This window comes from Octopus bimaculoides, chromosome 4 (genome assembly GCF_001194135.2).
Source record: "Octopus bimaculoides isolate UCB-OBI-ISO-001 chromosome 4, ASM119413v2, whole genome shotgun sequence".
Taxonomy (NCBI): Eukaryota; Metazoa; Mollusca; class Cephalopoda; order Octopoda; family Octopodidae; genus Octopus; species Octopus bimaculoides.
This window is the reverse complement of record NC_068984.1, coordinates 11,261,753-11,278,967: the sequence shown is the minus strand read 5'-3', so window position 1 is coordinate 11,278,967 and position 17,215 is coordinate 11,261,753. Positions and strand designations below refer to the sequence as shown.

General features: G+C 36.8%; 1 protein-coding gene across 4 annotated transcripts in view; it reads left to right on the top strand.

The window, feature by feature from the left end:
* Window positions 1–17,215, top strand: part of LOC106872182 (deaminated glutathione amidase) — a 45,008-nt gene that overhangs the window by 26,249 nt on the left and 1,544 nt on the right. For all 4 annotated transcript variants that reach the window (XM_014919078.2, XM_014919080.2, XM_014919079.2 and 1 more), the window contains exons 5-11: window positions 1,001–1,111; window positions 3,302–3,403; window positions 5,358–5,520; window positions 9,085–9,210; window positions 9,556–9,731; window positions 11,738–11,806; window positions 17,031–17,163. In XM_014919078.2, the coding sequence (XP_014774564.1) occupies window positions 1,001–1,111; window positions 3,302–3,403; window positions 5,358–5,520; window positions 9,085–9,210; window positions 9,556–9,731; window positions 11,738–11,806; window positions 17,031–17,126 (843 nt within the window). In that variant the 3' untranslated portion in view covers window positions 17,127–17,163. The remainder of the gene's footprint in view (window positions 1–1,000; window positions 1,112–3,301; window positions 3,404–5,357; window positions 5,521–9,084; window positions 9,211–9,555; window positions 9,732–11,737; window positions 11,807–17,030; window positions 17,164–17,215) is intronic.

Sequence of the window (17,215 nt, the reverse complement as noted above, 5' to 3'; positions counted from 1 at the left end):
TGTGTGTGTGTGTGTGTGTGTGTATATGTTTGTGTGTTTGTCCCCCCAACATCGCTTGACAACCGATGCTGGTGTGTTTACGTCCCCGTAACCTAGTGGTTCGGCAAAAGAAACCTATAGAATAAGTACTAGGCGTACAAAGAATAAGTCCTGGGGTCGATTTGTTCGACTAAAGGCGGTGCTCCAGCATGGCTGCAGTCAAATGACTGAAACAAGTAAAAGAGTAAAAGGGAAAATACATTTAAGAACTAACGTTGTATTGACTCTTTCAGCTAGCATGGGAGACAACTCTGGATATATATATAGTTTAACCTTAGAACCTTGTGATAGCCGTTACCGTACTTACCGAAGTAGTAATGAATCACTAGGTAAATATACATAATAACAGATACTTGTCGCCTTAGAAGTAATGTTGCTATGTGCTGAGTGGTTAGTGTAGTAAGTGGAGTAAATACGGTTATTCTAGCAGTGTACAAATGTACGCAGGTAGAAACCCGCTCCACCTATACTAACATAGATAAAAATAAAAATAATAAAATTCATGATTTCTTGATTTTGTTGAAAGAGTCAGTGCTTGAGCAAAACACTCGGTACCCACTGTAAAGTGGTTGGCATTAGGAACGACATCCAGCCATAGAAGCCGTTCCAAAACTGACATTGGAGCTTGATGCAGCCCTGTTGCTCTCCCGGTTCTGTCAAACCGTGCAACCCATGCCAAAATGGAAAGTGGACTTTATCAAATGTAATGCTTATTTATTCACATTGTTTTGAATTAATTATGCATTATCTTGTAGTTTAAAGATTTCAATGTGTCTTTGTTTATTTTCAGAATGGCCTTGTAGGGTGGGTATGAGAAGCCAGATTTGACTAGTTTGAACATAAAATTGATAGAATATTTGGGCTGGATATGGCCATTTTAAATGTTAAATGGTTAAAGGATGATGATGAACCTCAAGACCCTAAACTAATTCTAATTCTATTTTTCCTTGATTCTTTTGAGTGTTATGATTTACGTTTCCCAGAATTAGCTTTGATTTTGGCCAGACAAGGTGCAGAATTATTAACTTATCCTTCTGCTTTCATGGAACCAACTGGTATTGCTCATTGGGAAGTAAGCATCATTAACCCTTTTCTTACCTTATTTCTGTTAGAATACGCTGCCTTTGTTTCAATTCATTTTGAAAATAATAAAGAATTTAGTCAAATAACTTTGTCGTTATTAATCTGTTGTTTGGAACATAAATTTTTAAAGGATGGTTTTAATTTAGATCACTTTAAAACAGGATGTTTGTATCATAGAATCAGGTGTGGTTGTAGGTGGACTGGTATCAAAAGGGTTAAAGAAGGTAGAAAACATTGCCAAGGTGCTGTAATTCACTGCTTTGTTCTGTAAAATTTTTGTGAAATTAAAATCGTTAAAAATGTGACTTAGTGAGAGGACTTTGGTAGGACTTTTGGAGACTGGTGGGAGAAAAGAAGCATAGAGCCCTAACTTGTGGTTACTAAAGTAGGAAGCAGTTCATCAAAATGTTGAGTTTTCCTCAGACAAGGGACCTTGTCTGAATGCCTACAACAGAGTGGACTTCACTAAAATCACACAAGTCCCAAGGAGTGATGTTAAACAAGACAAGAGCTTATGTCTGCTACTCAAGGACAGGTGCACTCTACTCAGTAGGCTTCCACACTGATTCTGTCTATTCAATTTCATTCATAAGTTTTGGGTTCACCTGTGCTTGTATTAGAAGACATTTGTCGGAGGTATAAAGGGATAAATGTTGTGAAGTGGACTTAACAATGCCAGCAATTTCATTGATAAAAAACTATTTTTTGGCTTGCACAGCTCTATTCAGTTTCTCCCAAAAGCTACTGAAATAGCTCAACATTATATCAAAGAGTAGAAAACAGGCGTCCTTCAGTTTTTTGTTTTTTTGTTGGAGAGACTCCTTGTAATTTGTAACATTGAAGTTGTATCAGACAAAAGAAAAAATATATCTGATCTTAGTACAACCAAAACTGAAACAAGGTGACTAATGAGAATCAATAATTGAACATGTAAGGCTCAATTTACTCAGATCTTAAATTTTGTATATTTCTGAAGGGCTGAGTTGTTGTTTCTCAGCATTTAACTCACCTTACCTAAGATTTTATACTCTCATTTAACACCTGTCTTCCATGCTGGCATGATTTGTATGTTTTGATAACATTTGGTGGGTCTGAGGACTGCATCATACTCCAGTGTTTGCTTCACTTGGTTCCTATGACTGTTCATTATCTAGCCATCTGGTTCCTCCAGCCTCACAGTTGCCCTTCATAATGCCGACCACTTTACAGAGAGTGCTTGATGCATTTTTTTTTGTGGCACCAGCACTAGTGAGGTCACTTTGCAGCTTGCAAGACTAAAACCCCTTGACAATTGGGGTGCACTATTGAGGGAGGTGGTTATATGCTAGGAGAGGGCAGATGTAAATAAAGTTACAATGTAATTGTAATGCATTTTCTTTTCTTTGGAACACATTATTCTTGTTCTTGCCGTCCACTTTCAGAAATTTTGTATTCTAAATTTTTTTTTATTGCTTTGTATGTGTGTATTCAGGGTATGGAGCAAAAAAGTCTCCCAGAGTTACCATTCTTGATAAATGTTCAACAGCAGATTTGGATCATTTTTAAAACGGGGGCCACATTTTTCATTAACGAAACACTTTGAAACTTGGAACACTGGTAGAATGTGTCATATAAAACATCTTTTTCTTTTAGTCTTCTTAAAAAAAAAAGAAATCCCTAAGTTATTCCATGTTAAAGTTGTCGTATTTCTGTAATTTCAACCAATCACTGACGTCCATTCAGCCGATATACAATAAGTGCCGACTACATAAACAAATGATTCTGAAACAATTCTATCGGTGATAGGGTTAGGGTTAGGGTAAAACAGCAAATTTAAAAAGAAAAAAGCAAAACGAAGCTATGGAAATTAAATACGCTTTACACCGCTTAATCAGCCAAAGGAGTAAATGTAAACAACTGAATACTTGTCAGTGATTGGTTGAAATTATCGAAATAAGACAATTTTTTACATGAAATAAATTCGAATACAAAAATATTTTTCTGTTCTATAACACAAAATAGATAAGTATACGAAGTTTGAAAGCCTTTCGGTACCAAAAACACTACGTAAAACATTAATGAAAAATGTGGCCCCTGTTTTAAAAAAGATCCGCAGATTTTTCTGCTGTACCTTGTATGTGTGTGTCTGAATATATATCTACATACTGTATTCTGTAATATGTTTTGCTTATATTTCCAGTCATTACTTCGGAGCCGTGCCATTGAAAGCCAGTGCTATGTTATAGCAGCTGCACAAGTTGGCCGACATAATAAGAAACGCTCATCGTATGGACATGCAATGGTGAGAAAAAGATGCAAAAAAAGTATTTCTATAATTACAGTCATATACTGCCATTTTGTATTTTGTATCATCATCATCATTTAAGGTGTTTTCCATGCTGGTGATTTTACAGTAGCTGGCCAGACGGAGAGCTGCACCAGGTTCCAACTGTCTGTTTTGGCAAGGGTTCTATGACTGGATGCCTTTCCTAACATCAACCACTTTATAGAGTATATTGGATGCTTTTTACATGGCACCAGCTTGGGTGTTTTATATGTGGCCCCAGCATGGGTGCTTTTTTATGTGGCACCAGCATGGGCATGGCACCATCTCTTAGTGAAATGGCTGATTTGTTAAGGACATTTTGCCACAGATCAGAAAATATATCTTGGGCAATATTATTTTAAAAGGGATAAAGAGACTTTAAAACACTGCAGTAATTCCTTGATCTGGTTATTTTTTTTCTCCATCATGCTACTCACTTATTTACAACACACACACACACATTGTTTACATCATAAAAATTTAGAAACTTCAAGAAACGTGAAATAATTCATTTTTACTGGTGGGATTTGAAGTAGATAAAGCTATGAATGACAGTGTTTAAATATTGGTTTAAAAATCCTTTTTGATAAAAAGAAATCAAAGGCTGTCCATGCTAGAATATCTGTTATATTTACAAGCAGCCTTCAAAGTTTTCTACCCAAGTGTTTTGTAGCCCTATATTTACATGCTGTGGAGGTGCAATGGCCCAGTGGTTAGGGCAGCGGACTCGTGGTCGGAGGATCGCGGTTTCGATTCCCAGACTGGGCGTTGTGTGTGTTTATTGAGCGAAAACACCTAAAGCTCCACGAGGCTCTGGCAGGGGGTGGTGGTGACCCCTGTTGCACTCTTTCACCCCAACTTTCTCTCACTCTTTCTTCCTGTTCCTTGAGTAATGCTGCGATGGACTGGCGTCCCGTCCAGCTGGGGGGAACACATACACCATAGAAACCGGGAAACTGGGCCCATGAGCCTGGATAGGCTTTAAAAGGGCGATATTTATTTTTTATTTATTATATTTACATGCTATTACTTATAGCTTTTTGTATGAAAACCTTCTGCCTATTTCCATCATTATAAGGGAAAGGCACTTGCACTTTGCAGGACATTGCTGGCAAGAGATCTACTGCTATGGATGCCAAAGCATGGCCGTACTCGAGCAGGTTGTCTGAACACAACCTATGTAGGTCAACTCACAATAAACACTAGATGCCTCTCCAGAGACCTCCCTCAACTAATGATGGATTGAGATGGAAAGCATGCATGGGTTAAAAATGGTCAAGCAAACTTGACCAGATGATGACGTTGATGATAATTTGTAGCTTTATCAACTTAGAGTTCCACTCTTTCAAAACAATCTATTTCTTAGCTTTGTCTAGAAAATGTCTTTGGTAGAATTGGAATGGCACAGTTTTGATTAATTGTATGCTATTATTAATATATTGAAAGGTGTCAGATATTCAAAAGGAATCCATCGAGTTAACTGATTCATCAACCTATAGTGGACAAAAAAAAAAAGAAAAAGAAGACTTTGTTATATTATGCACCCACCCACCCCACTTTCTTCTGTTTTTCGCTATTCAGCATCACTGACTTGTTAACTGCATTCCACTTCTGTTTGAACCCACCTCTTCCAGTCATCACTCTTCTTCATACCACCTATATTACTCATTTTATCTTTCATAAACTACATAATAATGAAATTATTGTTTATAGTGCTCAGGTGCACTACAATTTATCAAAGGTGCATGTACAGTGCATAGAATTATGTACAAATATCAGGAAAGTGATCTATATATGAGTCATGATATGCATGTGTGCATACATATGGCAGGCGGGGTTCCATAACTTCATCATTTTTTAATCTCAAAGCCTATTCTTTTCTGCACTCACTGTCATGTGATATTTTTGTACATCTCCATATTTTCAACAGGTAATTGATCCATGGGGAAGCATTATTGCTGAATGTAGTAAAGGAATAGGGCTATGTACTGCAGAAATCAATATGGATTTATTACATGATGTCCGATTAGAGATGCCTGTTTGGCACCACAGACGTAATGACCTCTACAATCAAATATATTCTTTCTCCACTGGTAAGAATTTTTATCTTTGCCAAATTGTCTGAGGAACAGTTCTGTCTCATCGTTCCATTACTGTCATCACTAATTGTCATCATTTTATGTCTGCTTTCTGTGGTGGCATGGTTGGAAGGGTTATCATAGTCTTGGAGCCTGGTGCAGCCACTGGCTCTCCAGACCTCAGTCAAACTGTCCAACCCATGCCAACATGGAAAATGGACATTAAACGATGATGATGATGATGATGAATGCACTACTAAATAGGCCAGAGGACCACATGTTGTATGTTCTATTTCAACATAGTTTCTACTGCTGGAAGCCATTCTAACACAAGCCCCTCTCTAGATTATACTGGGTGCATAGTTTCAGGTTCAATCCCAGTCTGTGGCACCTTGGGCAAGTGTCTTTTACTATAACTTTAGGCTGACCAAAGTCTTGTGAGTCGATTTGGGAGATGGAAACTGAAAGAAGTTTGTGTATGTGTGTATTTATATATATATATATCTCCAACCATAGAAGTCATGCCTTACCAACTCCTGTCAAACTGTCCAACCCATGCCAGCATGGAAAATTGATGTTAAATGGTGATGGTGATTATATATATATATATATATATATATATATATATATATATATGTGTGTGTGTGTGTGTGTATGTATATAAATGTTCAGTTTACAAGGAAAGATCAAGAAGAATAATTACAAGGTACCCAAATGTCACATAAGCGCCTAAGGAATTAGTAATCACACTTGCGTGGGAGTTAATTCTGAGAAGTGAGACTTGTTTTGCAGAACATAAGAATAATGGAAAATGGAGACAAACACTCAAGATGTTGTTTAAATCATTTATATCACCATATCACCGACATATGTTTCAACAGATGCATTAAAATAAATCTGAGAGGAAGAATAATGTGGAAAAAGGCATCAATCTCATCGGGGTAGCTATGTGGTTAAGAAGCCTCTTCCAAATCATTGGTCTTGGGTTCTGTCCCATTGCAAGGCACCTTTGGCAAGTGTCTTCTATTATAGTCTTGTGCCAACTAAAGCTTTGTGAGTGGATTTGGTAGATGGAAACTGAAAGAAACTCATGTATATCTGTATGTATGTGTGGTGTGGTAATAGTATCTTCTTGCCTTGGTATCACGTGATAGTTATACATGAGCATCAATATCAGACAAGCAACATCCTTTGTTTCCCATCTTCAATGGAAACATGTCTGTTCAGGGCCAAATATTACCTTTGTTGGAAGCAGGTGAGGGTTAGTGGTAGGAAGGGCATCCATCTGTAGAAAATCTGCCTCAACAAATTCAATCTATCCCATGTTAACATGGAGAAGCGGATGATAAAATGATGATGATTGTTAATATCACCAGCGGTGAGCTGGCAGAATCGTTAGCATGCCAGTTGAAATGCTTAGTGGTATTTTGCCTGTCGTTATGTTCTGAGTTCAAATTCTGCCGAGGTTGACTTTGCCTTTCATCCTTACGGGGTTGATGAATTAAGTACCAGTTGTGTACTGGGGTCGATCTAATCACTGCCCGCACCCACCTCCACAAAAATTTCGAGCCTTGTGCCTAGAGTAGAAAAAAAATCTCTCTTGTTTCTTGATTGCTTCCCCTTGCACTCCCCCTCTCTACTTATATTTTCTCCTCTTTATCTTTTTCCTCTCTTTTGACTCTTTCTCTCTCTTCTCTCTCTCATCTTTTCTTTCTACCTTTTCTAATCTCTCTTTCTCTCTATATGCCTTTCTTTTCTCAGGCTTCTCTCACATCTTGAACCCTGACCTTCCTTGCACCACAGTGAGTGTATACCAACATTGACACTAGAACAACTACTCAAGGACAATCCTAGTGTTGCACAGTAATCCTTCAACTATCGTGGATTTTACATCCCAAAACCTTCCACAGAAATAATTAAAATCTATAAAAATATAAATAGCTATCAGCCACAGAAACCCAGATATACTGAGGAGTCCGCAGTATAAATTTACATATATTAACCAGAAAAATCCACGATGTACTGAATGCGCGATAGGTGAGGGATTACTGTATATTCAATCAGGTTGATTTGATTGATAACCTCACAACCTGGGCCATAGTGTAGATAGAGTTACAACTATAAGCTTAACCAGTGTACAATTCCGACACTGCTGCAACGATGATGACAACAACCTATACCTCAGATTTTGTTTTCTTTTTACCTTTTCTTATTTTTTTCCTCTCTGTGAGACAGTGCTCACTTTCAGTTGTATGGCATGCAAGGGATGAAGAAAATAAATCTTCTTGTGGATAGGTAACATTCACAGGTAACTTTACTGTATGATCTGGTACCTGTTCCTTGTAGCTAAATATGTATAGAGGGTGTTTCCTGATACCCCTTCATCATCTTCTCTGTTTTTCCAACTGGAATAGCCATGTACCCCTTCTACTGCAAGACACCTGTTTCTGTCTTTCTAACATACTCTAACCTCTCATCACCTGGCAGAAAGCCACCTCCCTCAATACTAAACCCTCATCCCACCTTCAGTTGAGTGAGGTGTCTTGTCTTGTGGTGATCTTGCTAGTGCTGGTGCCATGAAAAAACACCCACTATACTTTGCAAAGAGGCTTGCATTAGGAACAGCATCCAGCTGTAGAAACCATACCAAAGCAGACGTCTGGGGCTTGGTACAGTCTGTTGGCTTCTTGGCTCCTGTCAAACCATCCAACACATGTCAGCATGGAAAATGGCTGTTAAATGATGATGAAGTACATAGAATAATGGCCTGTCCAAAATCATAAAAACAATAGAGTGCAATTTTGTGTCAGTATTGTATCTTCAAATTTTTGTAACTGTTGTCTTGCTTACTATGGTACCTTATTCAATGTGCTTCAGTTTAAACAACCTTTTGATCACAGTAAATGCATTTAGTTTCAATGAAAAAAGAAAAAAAAATATTTCAAAAATTTATTTCATGGAAATGTTTGGGTTTGTATCCCTATCCAAGCCAGGGGAGGAAATGGCCATAAAATTGCAAAAATAAAAAGTGTCACTGAATACAGGCATGGCTGTGTAATGAAGAAGCTTGCTTTGTGACTGTGTAGTATCAGATTCAGTTCCAAAGCATGAGACCTTGGACAAGTGTCTTCTACTATAATCCTGAGTTAACCAATGATTTGTAAGTGAGTTTTGGGAGATGGAAGCTGTGTGAAAGCCAATTGTGTGTGTGTGTCTGCGTGTATAGATGTGTCTGTTTGTCACCCATCCCCACCATTCAAGAACCGATGTTGGTTTGTTTATATTCTTGTAACTTAGTGTTTCAGCAAAAAGACAAATAGCATGAGTACCAAGTTTAAGATATGTCCTGGGATCAATTTGTTTGACTAAAACCTTTCAAGGTGGTGCCCCAGCATGGCCACAGTCCAATGGATGAAACAAGTAAAAGCTAAAATATAATAAATGTATTGTAGGCGGAGGTTGTTATGATGTTAGGACAAATTAATGAAATGGCAGAAATGGCCAGGTTTTCGTGGTAAATGAGGTTGTTTTTCATAAGTTGACTGAAATAATCTTAAATTTCCTTTTGTTTTTCACTAGAAAATACCACTGTAGATGAACAGGAAACATATAAATTTGGTCACATTGATATTCCTTCAACACAAGTGTTTCTTAATACACCATTTTCTTTTGCATTTGTCAACATCAAACCTGTATTACCTGGACGTATCCTTTATTGTAAATAATTGCTTGTCTATTTTCTTTTATCTTGTTATTGTAACCACTACAAATTTTTAATGATTTAGTCCTGTGAAAGACAAGCGGAGTACAGAGTTACCCCTTAGTCACCATTATGCCCAGCTCAGCTCAGGATGGCAGTACTTGTCAAGGGCCATGGAGGAGATTCGATACCTCTATCCCCTAGACATGTGTCTCACAGGTTCCCTGATGTCACATGAACCAGTTACTTTAGTATGAAACCTCTACTTCTCATACATCTAACTGGCATATGGCTAACCTGCTTTAATTTCTGTTCCAATGTTCAAGTTATTTTCTTAACTTTTACTGAAGATGTTTTAATTTGTCCAAAACCAGTTGTTTCTAGTTTCTCTGAGGTAAGCGATGAGCATACATCTGATTTATGGTGTACAGCACGCAAAGTCGGTGATGTAGTCAAGAAACATTTTAATGGAACTTCTCTGACTTTTGCTATTCAAGATGGCCTAGAAGCAGGACAAAGTGTTAAGGTAAGAGTAATTGGTTTTTAAATTTTTTAATTTTATTTAACATATCTCATCGAGTGGATTCTATCATACAAGTTCTCTAGTGTCGGTAGCACAATAAAATGCATCCAGTACATACTATAAAGTGGTTGGTAATAACAATGGTATCTACTTGGAGGAACCATATCAAAGATTGGAATGTATGAAGGAAATATGGTTTCAGCAAGTAATAGCACATGATACAGTGTTTGTGTGCATCCTTGTTATGACATAATGTGATGATTGTAAGCAAACATCATCATCATCCTCATCATCATATAAGCTATGTTGTTTGTTTCCAGTCTGCCTTGAAAAGCATGTTTGACCATGGGGAAATATTACCTTGCTTGGAAATAGATAAGAGTTGGCAACAGGAAGAGCATCTAACTGTAGAAAAAACTGCCTCAACAAATTCTGCCTGATCCATGCAAGCATGGAAAAGTGGACATTAAACCATAGTGATGATAGTTAACTTTTCAGTCTAGTTGTAGACCTGTGATAGTGGTGTAATGAAATACACCTAGTCCTGGTTTTTCTCAACTTGTGTGTGACAAGTGATAGAAGACCATGGTGAGTAATGAAAGACTATGGTGAGTGATGAAATGAAGGACTGTGATAAAAGGTGAGATGGTGACATGCTGTGGATAATGCTGTTTATAATAATCTGTCTGAAATAGTGGTTGCTGGAATGCCTTTGATGGTCTGATCTGTCAAAGCCAAGCTAGTGCTAAACAACAAGGATTTTTAAAGAAAAGTGCCTCATTCAGGAAGTTGCATTATAAACTTTACCCTCCATGTACAGGCATGGCTATGTGGTTAAGAAACATGCTTCTCAACCAAATAGTTTCTGGTTGAGTATTGCTGTACAATATCTTCTCCTAAAGCCCTGGGCCAACCAAAAGCTTTGTTAGTGGTTTTGGTAGACGGAATCTAAAAGAAACCCATTGTGTGTATGTGAAAGAGAGGGGGAGTGAATGTAATAATAAATTAAATAAATGACGAGGTAACAGGAATAATGTAATTGATGTCATTAACTTACATCTATTTCTGCTATAAGGTGAAGCATCTGCACTTATCTCTGAGCGCACTGTATCTTATAGCAGAAACAACTGTAAGCTAAGGAAGTTGGTTGCATAATTCCTGTTTTCTTGTCATTTATGCAATTTCTTAGTATGCTCAATATGCAACTAATACTTTATTGTGAAGCATATGTATATTGAGTCCCAACACCATGTTATTAGTATTGCTATACCTAAGTGACATCTTATATATATATATATATATATATAATCATCATCCTCATCATTTAACGTCCACTTTCTATGCTGGCATGGGTTGGACAGGAGCTGACAATTAGATGTATATGTGTACCTGTGTCTTGACATCATATAATGATTTAAAATGAGCATTACTGTGATATAAGTGATTTAGTCTTCTGTAAAAAAAATACATGTCTGGCCAGAGGATATACTAACTTGCATGTAAGCAGGTGAGGGTTAGTGACAAGAAGAGCAGTTGGCCATAGAAAATCTACCTTAACAAATTCTGTCTGATCTGTGCAAACATGAAAAAGTGAACATTAAATGATGATCTCTGTCTCATTCCAATATGCTTTTATAGCTTATGAGCAATTTTTTTTTTTACTGGTTGAAAAAAATGAAAATAATTATATATTTTTTTGTTGACCCTTTAGCATTTAAACAAACTATATCCAGCCTAACCTTTCTGCCCGTTTTATGTTCAAACCAGCTAGATCTGGCTTCTCAGACTTATTCTACAGTGTCATTCTAACAATAAACAATTACATCATTGAAATCTCGAAGCTGTGAGATAATGCATAATTAATTCGTAAACAATGTAAATTAATAAGCATTACATTGGACAGAGTAATCTGAATGCGAAATGGTTAAATTTGATTTATCTGCATTGTTCAATGTGTTTTTTTCATGTCTAAAGAAATTATTTATACTTATATGTTAAATTTGTTGCAGCATGTTCACGTTCATGTAATTCCAAGATTTGCTGGTGATTTCTCAGAAAATGATGACATTTACAGAAAGGTAAATATTGATAATCTTTTGTTATCTCTGAGTATTTAGATATTTATTACTACTTATAATAATAATAATAATAATAATAATGCCAATACACACAGATAGAGAAATTAAGGTCAATAGGCCAGTTATAGTTGTCAGAGATCATCAAGAAAAACAAATGCTTTCTAATTGATGTATTAATACCAGCAGATGACAACGTTTCTCTAAAAGAAATGGAGAAACTTTCAAAATACAAAGATCTGGAAATAGAGGTAACTCGAATGTGGAGTCTAAAAACAGAAACAGTTCCTTTCATAACAGACGGATTAGGGATGATAAAAAATATTCAGACTAATGCATAACAAACACACCAAGACTAACAAATATATGTAACATACAGAAAATAGTACTACTAGGCACCGCACACATCTTACATAAAACAATAGGAACATCACAACAAACCACAGCACATATGGTATGGTTTTTACTTCTACTTTTTCATGCTAGTATGGGTTTTATGGGTTGTTACAGCTCATGTCAGTTCTTATTAAAGTTACTGCCCTCTTAGTGGGGTTGGAGACCATTTCTTATTTGCATGTTTTTCTTTTTTGTCATGGTTTCTGTGCTTAGATACCCTTCCTATTCCCAATCACTTTTGAGAGTGTATTCGATGCACTTTATCATGGCACCAGCAGTAGGGATGTTATCTTGACCTTGGCAAGACTAGAGAATCTTCTCTATCCGATGATGTCTCCAATCATTTGTTTACCAGCACCAGAGTGTTGTCTTGTTCAGAGCAAGACTAAACAGAGTGCTTTCTGTGTTGCTTCTGTACAGTTATTTCTTTCTTATTGGATGGAAATAGGATAATAGAATAGAATATACTGGAAGGAAGCAAATGAGGGAGTGATAGCTGTGTGACGATTGTTGTTAAGAAGACTGAATAGAAACAGTACAATGATGTGATGGGGAGAGGTAAAGGTAAGAGGGTGTAGTAGAAGTGGGAAATTGATGGGGAGAAAAACTGACTGAGGGAGAAGCAATGTGTATGAGAGAGAGAGTGATGGAGATCAGTGAGTGATAGAGGAGAAAGCAATGAGTGAAAGAGTGATGAGGAGTAGGATTTTAAATATGGACAGATGAAATCCATTGCCAACACTCATTGCATGTGTCATGATGGAAAAAGATAGTGATAATAGGGAGGTGCATTGATAGAAAAGGAGGTGAGTGACAGACGAGAAAGTGAAGAAGGGAGACGGTAAGTGTTAGATGGAGACTCAAAAAAATCTAATAGTCATGAGAGACCCAATTGTAGAGGTTATATATTCCAATTTCCAATGCTGCTGTTATCATCATTTTTATGTCCAATTTTCCATGAGTGTATGGGTCCAATTTTCCTTGGAACATCTGTCCACCTTCACTGCTATGTTATGGCTTGGAAGATTACAACAGACAGAAGGATGTTGAGAAGTATGTCCTGAAAGATAGTTACTGACACCACATCTGTACAAGTCTTGTACAGTTTTCACAAACCAGCTGTCTATACCTAGTGTTTTTTAGTGATTATCAGACTATAAAGCTTCAAATCCAGCCAAAAGAATTCTCCAGATTGACAAAAGCTAGATAGAGTGACTTATTGTTTGCTGAATGCTTCTCCTGTAGTTTCCTCACCAGGGCATTAGTGATACCCCTTTTTGGCACAAACATGAACTGCATCTCATCTAGACCAATCCATTTCCTAATCAGTTGTACAGAAACGCTTTAAGTAACAGTCATAATGTAATTTATTAGTTTGATGCATCTGTAGTTGTCTCTTTCCAGAGCATTTCCTTTCTCCTTGTAGAGGTTGATAATGATACTGCTCCACCAGTCATTGTAGATAGTGCCTTCCTTGTGCTTCCTAATTGACTGCGCATGTTCTACTTTAGATATTTTAAGCATCTCAGCAGCTTTCCCTGGTTCTTCATGTTTCCTTACATTCGTACCTTTGTATCTGCAAGGACAAATGTGCTACTATCATTCCATATACACACCTTTTGATACTAATACAGCTGCCTTTTCTATGTATTTTCATGCAGGATGATGTTATACATCAACCAAATCATACTTCTTTCATTTCTGTATGGCACAGGCATTGGTTTATGATTAAGAAGATCATTGGTTTCAGGTCCATCCTTAACAAATGAACAAGATTGTTCATTACTAACAGCACTTAGAACTTGCCGGACTTCTTTGTTTGGTCTACTTTATCTTCACAATACTTATGTCACCTTGATAACAGAAACTAACTGCAACTTGTGAACTGTTCTTATATCTAAATTCTCTGATTGATATGGTATAATCTAAAGTCCTGGTTTTCTATGAATCTTTTTGAGATCCCACTGCACTTGTTTGTTGTATAACTAAAGGTCAGTTCTGATTGAGCAGGCTTATGAAATACAATAAACAGTCAGTCAAACAACTTGGCATAACCCATGTATCTGTTATTCTATATATAGCATGTGTCCACTGTGTTCAGTACCATACTGCACACTCTGATATACTGTGATGAATTGCATAGAGTACAGTGCAATGCTCTGGACATGTATTCATCATCATCATCATCATCATCGTTTAACGTCCGCCTTCCATGCTAGCATGGGTTGGACGATTTGACTGAGGACTGGTGAAACCGGATGGCAACACCAGGCTCCAATCTAATTTGGCAGAGTTTCTACAGCTGGATGCCCTTCCTAACGCCAACCACTCAGAGAGTAAATATTTTTATATAGATAGATACATTCCAGTTAACATGTTCATCCTGGCATATAAACCATTTGTTGTGGTTCTTATAAATTCAATGCTGCATTTTGAATTGAAGTGGCCATTTTGGCCACTTCAATTGACACACGTGGGAAGAACTTGGGTCTTGAGGATTACAACTTGGATAAGTTTGGCAGAGCAGTTTGCATTCTATTTAGAATATGGCTCCACATACAATTGTGCAAGACTTCGGCTGAGTTCGATCAGTTGTCTGCTTCTCTTTTAGTTAGAGACCTACAGGGTTTTGTGTAATCTTTAACATTTGGATTACTCGCTCAAATTTGATGATTATTTATTCACTTTGTTTTGAATTAACCAGGCATGTAACTGTTTACTTTTAGAATGACATTGTAGGGTTGGTGTGAAGGACCAGATCTTACTAATTTGAACATAAAACGGGTAGAATATTTGGGCTAAATATATTCTTATTTTTTGTCTATACTTTTTAAGCCTGTTTTGTTGTTTTTTTTTATGGCCTGTTCCTTTATATTTTTTTCTGCTATGTTGTCTAACATTGAACCTCTTTGCAAGTTACAGTCTAGATCTCTACACTAAACCATCTTTTATCACAGCGTAACTAATCTTCATATTACTCAGACATTAACCACATTGATTTCATTGGTCTTGGAGTGCCATCCCCACCCACCACACCTCTAAAAAAAAATATAATTCATCCACTTACATTATCAAGAAACTATCCGTCCCTGACACAGATTGTTGCAGTTCTCAAACTCAGAAGAATATTTCTGTATTTCTAAACTGTTCTCAGTGTAAACATACACCAAGAATTTGAATTAAGGACTACATTCCTTATTTGTTTTCTTTACCATTTGTGTAATTGGAGTTCCTGATCAAAGTAAAGCCAAATGAAACTCCATCTCCAGTTGACAGATGTAAATATTGAAATATTTCAGATTTGCAACTCAAACACCTGAAAACCTTACCTTTTGTGTAATTGAAGATGAAGCTTATGATACTGCTAGTTGTGTAATATGACCTTAACAAATGCCAATTACAATATCTCTGTTATCTCTGTTTTAAGTAGTTCTTTTTACAAATCTGCTATCCCTGTCTGCATAGCACATCTTCAGTGTACAGTTTCTGATAAACTTAACCTGAAATTGAGATGGGAGTTACCGTTTACATTTTTGCCACTACTCTGTTATCAGTGTACCAATGCATATTGTGCCATCATTCTTATCTAAGCCGAAGAATTTACATTTGTGTTATTTACTAGTAATCAAGTGCTCTTGCATTGGTTTTGTATAACTTGTGTGCACTTTAAAAGTTCTACTACTACTACTACTTTATCATCCACTGTGTTTATTCTGGCAAACACCAATTCAGTTCATGCTGAACTGAAACTGGAATTTAATTTAAAGTTGAAGCATGTTTCACTTATTGCTAATATCATTAGATAAAGTATGAAGTTACAAAGAAAATCAAGAGAATGAAAATGACAAGATTGTTTTGTTTTGTTTATTGGGTGATGATAGCTAGAATGGTCACTCAAAGCTTGCATCTATCGTGGCACTCCGTTGGTTACATCGACGAGGGTTTCAGTTGATCCGATCAACGGAACAGCCTCCTCGTGAAATTAACGTGCAAGTGGCGGACCACTCCACAGACATGTGTACCTTTAAGGTAGTTCTCAGGGAGATTCAGTGTTACAAGGCTGGCCCTTTGAAATACAGGTACAACAAAAAAACAGGAAGAAAGAGTTAGAGAAAGTTGTAGTGAAAGAGTAAAACAGGGTTCACCACTGCCCCCTGCTGGAGCCTCGTGGAGCTTCAGGTGTTTTTGCTCAATAAACACTCACAATGCCCGGTCTGGGAAACGAAACCGTGATCCGCTGACCTAACCACTGGACCATTGCACCTCCACTTACATCTATACTAGTGGTTCTCATGACCTTTGGGTACCTATATAAGATTTAGTTAATATGCAATGAATTAGTTATACTTCAACAATACACAAAATATTTTAATTTTTTTTATACAGTTCCTTATGATATTTAATTATAAAAATATAATGGGATTTTGTAAAACTTCAAATGGTTACAGGGATCCAGTAAAATAAAATGGGAGTCAAAGGGGATTCAGCAAAAAAAGGTTGAGAACCACTGAGCTATACTGTAGTTGTTAGTGTATATTATGTCATCTCATCTGTCAGGTCTAATGTCCAAAGGCATGGTTTTCCTTCAAACTCTTCCTTGTTGTTCACCATTCACAGTACCTTATCTTCTAGGATATATCATATCCATACAGTCATGACCATTATCTCCTGCATACATATATCATTAGAATTGCTTTTACAATTTGCTTGAACTTTTCAAATTGCATGATATAATTTTTTTTACATGAAATGAAAATAAATGTTCATATTTAATTTGCGTTATATATTTCTACACAGAGATGTATATGTGTGTATTTTTTTTTGTTTATAGCTGCAAGAAAAGCCTGTTCAAGGCAAAACATTAAAGCTTAGAACTAAGGAAGAAATGGAAGCAGAGGCCAGAGTACTTCGTACTTACTTTACGTAGGACATTTTAAACAGACCTGCCTACTAGAAGCATATAGGTAGGTTCTTATGTTAATACTTTAACAGTTTTCTGAGTAAGTGGAATGACTT